The sequence below is a fragment of the Battus philenor genome, unplaced genomic scaffold, assembly GCF_028537555.1.
Source record: "Battus philenor isolate CCGP_79_NKW_IND1 unplaced genomic scaffold, ilBatPhil1.0.hap1 SCAF_9, whole genome shotgun sequence".
NCBI lineage: Eukaryota > Metazoa > Arthropoda > Insecta > Lepidoptera > Papilionidae > Battus > Battus philenor.
The window spans coordinates 9,864,458-9,875,132 of NW_027181759.1; the positions used below are offsets into that span (position 1 = coordinate 9,864,458).

The following is a 10,675-nucleotide window of genomic DNA, read 5'->3' on the forward strand; positions in this document are numbered from 1 at the left end:
ATATTACGTTGAAGGTGAAAAAATGTCTTATACACTTTTCGTCTGTTGCTATTTCAAGACATGCATTGTCGAAAGCTGGCAGGCGCCCAGAACCGGACTGTGACACTGCCAACCTCAAGAGAGGTTAGTGTCCTAAAAAAAACTGTTGAAGGAAAAGCCAGTCATCCTAATGAAGAACTGTAGGAGAAGTATTCAGAGTGCTCCCTTGAGGGCTCAGAAGTACGTCACCATTTTATTCATCTTTCAAAAAGTAAATTTAGTTTAGAACAAAACTGTTTTTCGTCATTTGAAAATGAAGACAGGATTCTGTAATAAATTACTACCGTTGCGCTGTGGGAAATTTTCAAAACAATTGTCAACAATTTAATATATTTTAACAACTTTTTTAAAAACTTTTCACAACGCAACTAAAAATCTAAAATTGTTACTGTATGTTAGCAACTTTATGTATAGTTTGTTTTATACTAAAATAAAATTCAAAATTTTTTATTTAAGTAGGAATTAACATGCTTTTGAAACGTCAGTTATTTTAACATTATAAGTAGTAAGATACCACTGGCTCGAAATGTTCGTTTTTAAGAAGAGTCGGCCAGAAAGTCAGCAGCTGTTCGTTAAAATGAAATTTAACATTTTTTTCATATCTTCATGACAATATTAATCATGTAAATGAGTTAACAAAACAAGCCCTCCAAGTGATACCCATTTGCAGCTCTTACACCCTTTCGAAGGTATCAAATTTTTATGACGTCTCTTAAAACTATTGGAATACTCTTGTTGTTCAACGATTCTGGCCTTGTACCTAGACGATATACGCTGGAGAAGGATTTTTCATTCCTTCTTTATAAATTATTCAGTGAATTTCTCTTAGTAAATACAATAAATCGACAGAGTGCAACAAATTGAAAGCGACTCCCAGACGAAAAGTAAATTGTGTTCCGTATGTTTACAAATCACAAATTTAATAAATTTTTCTACTACCTAAGCTTACTAGAGTGGATGTTTCAGTAACGAAATATTCTATCCCTCGATCTTATAACTCGTTTTTCTTATTTGATAAAGACCCAAAAATCATGGTTTATATTTTCAAGCAAATTGATTATTTATAGATAAAATTCTGAAGAAAACCTTGTGATTAGCATTATGTGGGAAATTTTTGGCATCAATAGAATTCATATTACGACGTACTTTATTTTTGAACTAATTAATTTAAAAAAAATACTTTTATTAATGTACTTTGTGTGATATTTCCTTATTTCTTATAGATTGTTTAACGTAGCATATATCTACAATAAAAATGTGATATCCTCTATAATTTACGAACAAAACGATTAGTAGGACATTAAACAAAACTGCAATATCATGAACATTTTTCTTTGATATTGAACTGAAATTATATAACCGCGTCATCGTTCTAGTGGTAAGAAAAAAGGTGTTATGTAAGAAAAGAAATTTAGTCTCCAAAAACTATGTTACTAGAAAAATAGGCGTATTACTTTCTAAAACATACTTTCTTTACTATTTTGTTAACAACATATGATTTACCTATACCTTGATTATCTTGATAGGTAGCTAATTAGTCTTATTTTAATAATTTTCAAGAAATATTCTGCAATTTATAATATTCTCTTATTTTAGCAAAATATTAATATAAAATATTCAATATCTATTACATTTCAATGTCAATTAAATGTTATATTATAAACTAGTAAGAACGAGAGCCAAAGATGCTATCAAACGTGCACTAAGGCTTAAATAGAAGGGCAAAAGAAGATAGGCGGTCACAAAATACTACAAAATGGATTCCTCTTTAAAAGAAAACATCTACAGATATACCGGCCAAAAGATGGAGTAATGATGTCATTTGACACGTAAGCAAAATTATTGGCTAAGATCAGCCAGAGATGGAGAATTATGGAAAAGGATAAAGGAGGTTACATTAAGGAGAACCCTTTAATTAAACTAACAGAACATTAACGATAATTCTAGAAAATTAAAATTAACTCTAATAACAGAATAAAATACCAAATTATTGTATTAGCTAGTAACTCATTTTAATGGCGACATTTATTTACACTACGTGTACAGTTAAACCCGTGAAATACATAGCGAACTATCAAATTCTGCTGCAAAGCTTCAACAGTCAATAAATTTTTTGAAATTTATCATGTTTCGGCACAATTTTCTTTTTTTTTTCAGAATCCTCTAGAAATTATATTTATTTTATTTGTTTTATTATTTTTTTTCATATTTTATTTCTATTATTCTCTCACTTTTCTATCCTCACAAATTTCTTCCCCCGTTCCTTACATTCTTCACAAAATAGTCCAGTTAAGGCGTTATCAAGGAAAGAAAGGATTTATTTTATTGAAAGTGAAACGTATTTTAAATATTGTTATAATTTTTTAACTTACAATTCAAATGTTCGACTCTGAAGTCGAGATCGTACTTTTTATTGTTGTATACAGTACTATACAAGCAAATTTCGTTATTTAATTTAATTATTTTAACGAAATTTTATTTAATTGTAGAAGACTACAGAGACTAAATATTGCAGGGTTCAGTAATATTTTCTTGAATTAATTCATTATTCATTTCATATACTGGTAACAAATCGCTGCCGTAACTAAGGCAAGTCTAGACATTGTTATTCGATACGAGTAACCATGACGACCGAAGTAATAGTCTTTGCATGTTTTGTTGCAAAGATAATGGAATAAAATAATTTTCCGAGGTAATTCAAGCCGATCACGCGATATGTCCGAGACGAAGGTAAACCCTACGTTGCTTCCATTAATTAATGTGACTCAGAGACATGCAAGCGAGGGTCGCTATGTCAGTTTATTTCATGTTTGTGTATAATGTTTTACCCTCGAGGGAATATTCGACTTTGATTAACGAGCGATTACCAAGTTCCCTTTGTTAGTGCACAACACGAATATTGACTTGAAATGACTGAATTTTCATTATTAGAATACTATGATAAGATTAAATTATAATCAGAAGTAAAAATTCCAACAGGTTTCTCTCAAGAAAAACAAATCAAAATTGTTAAAAACATTGGTCCGATCTAACAATGATCATGAACACGGACAATCTACAGAATCAAACAGTAAGTATTACTCACTACTGGTCATATATTTGTCTCATAAATTCCAATAGTAGTGGTGAAAACGGTCTGTATTTAGCGTTTTTCGAGGAACCTAACTAGGTCTGTCTACCTAATGGGCGGGCGGCGTTCGCTGCGCTTACCGGCCCGGTCTACATGACCACATGACTTAACATTTTATTTTTGTAAACATTTTTTCCCGATATTTAAAAAAAAATTAATGTAGGCGCAAGTATCGAGATCAAAAGATCGTTATTAAAATTTGAGATTTCAGTCACCTTTACTGGTTGTAGAAAGACATACATTAATGTTTTGTCACGCCTTGATGTAGTCCTGTGATCATTCTCGAATCATGTCAATTGATTTTTATTAATCGTATTAAGTCTAGTTCTGATATATTCATACTTCATGATTATATTTCTGGAGTAAAACTTGAAATATTTTTTTTTTAATTCAGGCAGTGTCGTAGAAGAGACGGAAGGTGAGGTGGGGCAAATCGGTCGCGATGTCTCCAAAGGATCGATTGCAATAAACAGGGATGAATATTTACAAGCTCACAGGGACTTAACCCATGACTATCAACAACTTAAAATAAAGAATAATCTTCTTCATCGCAGATTTGCTGAATACTACAAGTATGGAAGCAGATAATGAAAACAGTATTTACAAATTATTTACGTTTCATCTTTCGAAAGTTAAAGCACTTGAAAGAATTTGCAATTTTCTGGGATGCATTTAAGTTCTGTTATATGTTATATATATGTACATATATATAACGTATATGTGCCTAGTAAAGGAAAAGTAACACCCTATTTCTGGTAGATTATCCTGTGACTATGCAAGTCTATGAAACGTGATTTTAATATAAAATCTATCTATTTTTTGTTTCAGAAAAAGAAAACTTGAACACGTATTGAAAGCTCTAGAAAATTCTGCGGATTTAGAAGAGAAATATCAACAGAAGTTGTTTGCTTACGAAGAATTAAAAGATAAGGAAGAAAAAGAGATAAGTGACGTAAGCAATTTTATTGAGTTTATTTTTCAAAATTTGATTTATTTTATCTATTAATCTTATTTTAAAACTATCCAAGTGGTTACAATAATCTTACAATACAATTACCCTCGACGGCTACATTCTATGTGCTCATCTATCTTAAATATGGTATATAAATATTTAATGGATTGTATTACAAAATCTCTTTACATGTTTAAAAGGTTTGTTCTTTATTTGCTGTTGATTTTTCGCTTCTTTTTTGTAACGGGGTGAAAGCGGATAGCTAATCAAATAGAATAGACAAAGTCATATCTTGTTTTAAATATTGAATGAACACTAATGTAAACATTCTTAACGAAAGATAAAATCAAAACTTCAAACCGTGGAAAACAAATACAACGACCGTCTAGAAATCGCCACAAAAAAATTTGAAGAGCTTCAGCAACTGGAAAGAAGTACTGGAACCGGGCTGATATACTCCAAGAAAGGAAAACCAATTGCTGAAAAGGTTCTTGCTTAAATTTTATTCTATTACAGCGCTCAGTCTTGATGTTAATAATTCTAAGCTTAATGATGACGTAAATGGATGAACTTCGGATTAAATTTTAATAACCTATTGCATAATAGTAGTTATAATGCGGAAAAACTCTGTATTCATCGATGAATATCCTACAGCGGTTATAATGTTGATAATAATGATAATGTAAAATCTAAATTACTCTTTTTTCACAAATAATACATAAAATAGTATATGAATAAGGTTCTCTATGAATGGTAAGAAATTTGTAAATAATGTTTAATGCTTCGTATGTTGTTTTGATTTTTTCGTGCAGGGTTAGCCCAGCGGTAGAGAACTGCGACTTGCGATCATAGGTCGTAGGTTCGATTTCTGGGATACAATTAGAATAAACAGTACAATATTTACCAATTTAGAAATTCACAGCTCGAAATACAAACATTAAAATTCTAGTAGACCATTGAACCTGTTTATTAATTAATCAAACATAACGTCTTTTAGATTCTTACCAATGTCTACTGAATACTGGCTTAAGGTTTAATTTTATATTAATATGAATTTTATTACAGACGGTTGAAAGATTATTAATATTGCAAAAACACAAAAGTGAATACTCTTCAAGCTTGTGTCTGAGATATATTAGAGTTAGAAACGCCGTCAGTGAATTAGAAGCAATTGTCCGAAGATTAGAAACTCTTGGACCAGGGCTTTATGTTGCTCACTACGAACAGATGTACATCGACAAACAGAACCTAATGACTAAAATTGAAGGTGAGCTTTTATTTAAATACCGTTTCATAACCCTGTAACTTTTTTAATATCACAAACTTCTTAGTAGAATGAACAGTGCGTTCAAAAAAAAAAGAAAACTTGTTGAGATTTTTACAGTTTAAAAAACTTTAAATAATCTCAAATCTTATTAGCAAACGAATGAGTGACAGCTTAAACTGAGGTCCCCTTTTCGGTTCCCTTGAGTCCTGATTTCATGGAGCGATTTAAGAGCTATATAGAATTATATAGAGGTCAAAGCCGACTCTCCTGAAACCCTTCATGTTTCTCTACCTTAAAAGTGGTTTTAGACTATGTACCCTCTGCGCCCTGCTACCCGCGAAATTTTTAAATGCCTTTTAGGCAGCAGAGACAGTCCAGTCCAAAACAAAAATAGCAAACGAGAGTACAAATATACAAAAGAATTAATATTTACAATTAGGTAAGGTAGTACTTGACTTCTGCAATGTTCCCTTTTAAGTTAAGAAGTATTTGATTTCCACTATTTACAAAGAGAAAAGACCCAAGAAAACTATGTCAGAATTTGTTTTTACAACAGAAATAAATTTGTAATCCGTTTCATGGTATATTATGATCGGAACTCTTTGCTGTTTGTTTTCTAGCGGTTCAGCTTCTAAACTAAACACAGATATTAGTACATTACTTTTTAGCAGCAAAACTGAGTTTCAAAATAGGACTAAGATATATAAAGTAAACTTTCCACCAATAAGATATATTGTATTTGTTTACTATAATCTACTTAACGTAATTTACATTATTATATATATGACTTTCTATTATTATTCATAGAACGCGACGATGAGCTTATCAAGAATCGAACGAAATGTACCGAGCATAATCAGATATTAGCACATATACGAGAAAAAATGCACCACACAGATGAGGTGATCGACTTCACTGAGGGCGATCTTGGTGACGCTGAACTAGATCTTTTAAAAGCCAGAGAGGAACTTGGTCGTGCGAAGGTCAGTTACTTTATTTAATTCCATTTAACATTAATTGTGACAGGACTATCTCTAATACAAGCGTTAGTGAATATTAGTTATATATATATATATATAAGTTACATGTCCAGGGTAATAATCAAGAAAGTTTTTACTTTTAACATTAGATATAACATATGAGTTAGGTACTGTAACCTAGTTCGGTGTTCAAATTTAGTTCGATCAATTTGTTCAAAATAGCTTGTGTATCTAACAATGTTTCTGACTAAAACTATTAAAAAAACAAGTGTGGATATCAGTAATATATTTGTGGGCAGCTGTGAACGGTTTTATAATACTTTCCTTCATTTTAAGTTCCCGTGTTATTAATACTACTAGTTTATTTTTTAAAGTTTATTTAGTTTTGTAAATCTACAAGGAATCCCTGTAACCATTGGTGAACGTCCTAGGGGTATAATGATGTTAATGATAAAGGTAATGTAAACTCTGAGACAGCAGATACAAAAGTGTACCATTGTTTTATTGAGTTAAAAATTACTAATCGTATTAAAACTACTAATGGTAAAAAAGATTTTTAACCCTTAATAGCCTAGAGTTTCAATTTTGATACCAATCTTTTAAACCGAATATTCACATTATTATTAGTTTTTTTTATAGGTTGGCTGTACGAATTTTACTATTGTATAATATTCTTTCCAACGAAATCAAAAAAAAAATTCTTTTTTACACTTTATCTAGACCCTCTAGCAAACACAGTATTATTAAAAAAATCTCTTTCGTAAATCAGGCTATTAAGGGTTGTCATATTTAAAACGAAATGATGAAAATGATCGAAGGAAAAAATATTTAATGGAATCAGGCGTTACCTCGCGGAAGTCCATACTAAGTAAGAAAAGGACCAATATTTAGCCACTTCCGCACGCAGAGTGAAGATCACTCTGTGTTTGGCACTAATCGGTGTAACATAACTTCTGAAGATGCCCCGTGGAGGGGTGAAACACGTGTTGAGTGATTTGGCGGTGGCGGTTGTGTGATTCGCATTGTTTGCCGCAAACGCATTTATCAGCGAGCTGGCGGGCGGTGCATTTTATTGCACAGCTACCACTGCATGTGCGGAAGTGGCTAAATATTGGTCCTTTTCTTACTTAGAAGGAAAAAAAACCCGCTAGAGATTAATCAAGGCTTATTCTTAAATCATGACAAATTTGGAACTCACATAACTTTTTAGTTAAAGGACGTCATTGTACAAATTTGATTACAGTTTCTTTTAAATTGAGCTCTTCTAGCATGCTTCTCATGACATACAAAACTGATTACTTTAAATAATACTTGGTTGATAATATTGTTAATATATAAATAAATGGATTTACGTACAATATTTATCGTCGTCGTCGTCATTTCAGCCCATTAACGTTCATTGCAAGGCATAAACCTCCTCCAACGATATCTATGCGGGAATGTGACATAATTGCCACGCTTGGCTGGTAGTTTGGCGATATTAGTGTCGTATTCTGGTAAGCAGAGGACGCTGTCCATTCTATGGAAACTTGTTAGTGGCAATCTTTTATAATTAATACGCATAGTGTGAATTTCATAAGATTGTATCGCGGGACTTGAACCCGCAACCTACAATCGCAAGTATCAGTCCTCCACTGAGATACCACCTCTCTGCTACTTATTTATACTACATTATAACTTTACTGCTTAGTCCGTATTTAAGACTGAGCTTTGTGATTAAAATAAATAAGGCGATATCTTAGTGAAATTACTACTTTTGAAAAATATGCCAATGTTTATTTAGGCGTGCATTAACATGCATGCTTATCTACTTGGTTCTACCACGCTATGTGTCGGTTTTGAATAAGTCAGTAAATCTAAATATATGAAATATAATTTTAATTTGTATGTACATACAAACATGTGTTTATCTACACCTTACGAAACATTTTATTTAATTGTAACTTAGTATGTATTATTACTACATACATTATCTTAATAAACAGTTCGAATTGAATTAAAAAAAAATTATGTTCTATTGCTATTTAATTTAAATTAATAATCATTTAGCAATTGTGCATAAAATAAAATCTAAAATTACTATTACAGAAACATTGTGTTTATTTTGTTTTTATATTGTATTAACAACTATGTCAGTGCAATATATTCACTCAACTCTTTATTTCATTTCCAAATAGTACACTTAACTCATGAAATTAAAAGAAAAACTTCACTTTAAAATAGAATCATCGCAATAGACTGCGTTGGTCACTGGAAGCGGAACGACTAAAGGCTGGTTTACTGACAAGAAAGGATTTGTTGCGTGATTTTCAAGACGCGACTGATGAGGTAAATACTGTGGAAAACACGCAAAACGTTACTTAATAATTGCGTTTAACGTACGACATATTATTACGCAACTTGTAATTTACATTTTACTAATATTGAAATCAATACATTTTAAACTATGTATTGTGGTATGTGCTACGAGTATGTATGTGGGTAAATGGAATTATGTAACTAAGCATTCTACCATTTTTAACCGAATGAATATAAACTCCATTAAGTTATTGACTCTTAAGGATGAATTTGCCTGAACATGTAAGTTATTTAGTATATTATATTACCTATATTAAAAAAATCATAAAATATATAGAGTTCTCTTTTTTGTGCGTAAAAGTGTTACTACTTTAACAATAATTTCAGGTTGTAAACTTAAGAGAAATAAAACTTCTTCTTATCAAGGAAATGTCGAACATTAAAGAAAAGTTGAAGGAGGCGCGTAAGCAATACCAATTTCATAGAATTGAGGACGACGAGTCTGTTTGATCGGTTATAATATGAAACATTTCTGTAACGTAACTTGCTTATTTATTTTTATCATTTACATGCGTGTTTTTTAAAAAAATGTTAAATTGTTATTTGTTAAAAGTTTAATTAAAGACTTATCAATAATTATTACTGCTGTTCAATTCACTTCTATCTTCTTTTCTTCTTAGTCGTCTACTAACAGAGTCTTATTCGTAAGAGTAGGGGTTGTTGGACGGCCTTTTTAGAGTCGTTATTTACCTCGCCGTTTCTTACGCCGTTACTTAATAACGGTCTTTTAAAAGTTTTTGTTTATTCATCCATTAGTGCTTTTCACACTAACTTAGGCAACAAATTTTTCTACTGTGTCTTATTTCTTTCGAATAACGTTGCCAAAATATACATACATTCGGAAAAAAGGTAGCTCCCTCTAAAGCTCTTGGCGACTAGAGATGCGATGTTTTCGGCGAGAACGACGCTGTAATCAAGATATTCGCAACATTCCGGCAACAAATTACTGTGGCATCGACGCGTCTACGGTCTCTCACTTTTACGATCTATGTGTATAAGAAAATTTATAAATTTAAGAAAATTGCTATTATATATGGTAACACTAGAAAAATATAAGCTTTTATGAAGCTTTCATAAAATTGGTACCTCTTTTGTGGGCAACTGTGAACATTATAACAAAACAATACCAAGAAGTGTCTCTGAATTATTATTATTAGCTTTATAATTTAACAGCGATTTAATCATGCAATAATTGCTAAATTGAATTCCTTTGTCCCATAAATATCTATTCGACAAAGGTAACGATTTCTGTTTCTGACAAGTTCAGCGTTTTGTAATGTTATTGCGTAATAGTCTACATAGAAGATATAAATCTTTTCAAAACATTGCTAATAAACATGCAACAACAGATGAACGTCTTTATTACAGTTGAGGTTCCATTGTATTTTATCACGAAGAAGTATTATCCGCAAAATACTACTAATTATTTCTTGCCGTATTCAAGTTTGGAAACAGCCGAGAGCGATATCAAAACTAGTACTAATATGTTATGGCATTCAAGACGGTATAAGTAAAAGTCGGTGATGTAAAACTATTTTTATTTGAAAATGCCCTATGATATTTTTGCTTACCGTTTAATGTTCGTATTGTCATTAAATGTTAAAAAAAAAACATCACCACGTAATCATTCTCTTGTAATAGAACCTCTCATTAACCCAGTAACTGTAACCACAAATCGGAAAACTCATGTATTTGCGTACAATATCTTGGATGAAAATATTACAGTAGTGATATCTGGATAAAATAAAAAGAAAAGCTGATGAATACTGGACCACCAAAGCAATAGACAGACATGTGGAGCAAAATCGAGGAGGCTTTTACCCGTAAAGGGGTCCATAATGATTTATGATTTATAAAATTAAATTTTAATTTCTATTCTTTTTAATTTATTTTTTACTTAAAATTTAAATAAATTAAAATTATTTGATATGGTTGAAATTTAAATTTAA

General features: G+C 31.2%; 1 protein-coding gene across 1 annotated transcript; it reads left to right on the plus strand.

Moving 5' to 3' along the window:
* Positions 1–2,754: 2,754 nt before the first annotated feature.
* Positions 2,755–9,176, plus strand: LOC137932312 (cilia- and flagella-associated protein 184-like). Its single transcript, XM_068775917.1, has 9 exons — positions 2,755–2,769; positions 3,019–3,109; positions 3,564–3,741; positions 3,998–4,121; positions 4,462–4,608; positions 5,187–5,388; positions 6,196–6,371; positions 8,592–8,696; positions 9,054–9,176. Exons 1-9 carry the CDS (start codon positions 2,755–2,757, stop codon positions 9,174–9,176), a joined length of 1,161 nt encoding a protein of 386 aa, XP_068632018.1.
* The last annotated feature ends 1,499 nt before the right edge of the window (positions 9,177–10,675 follow it).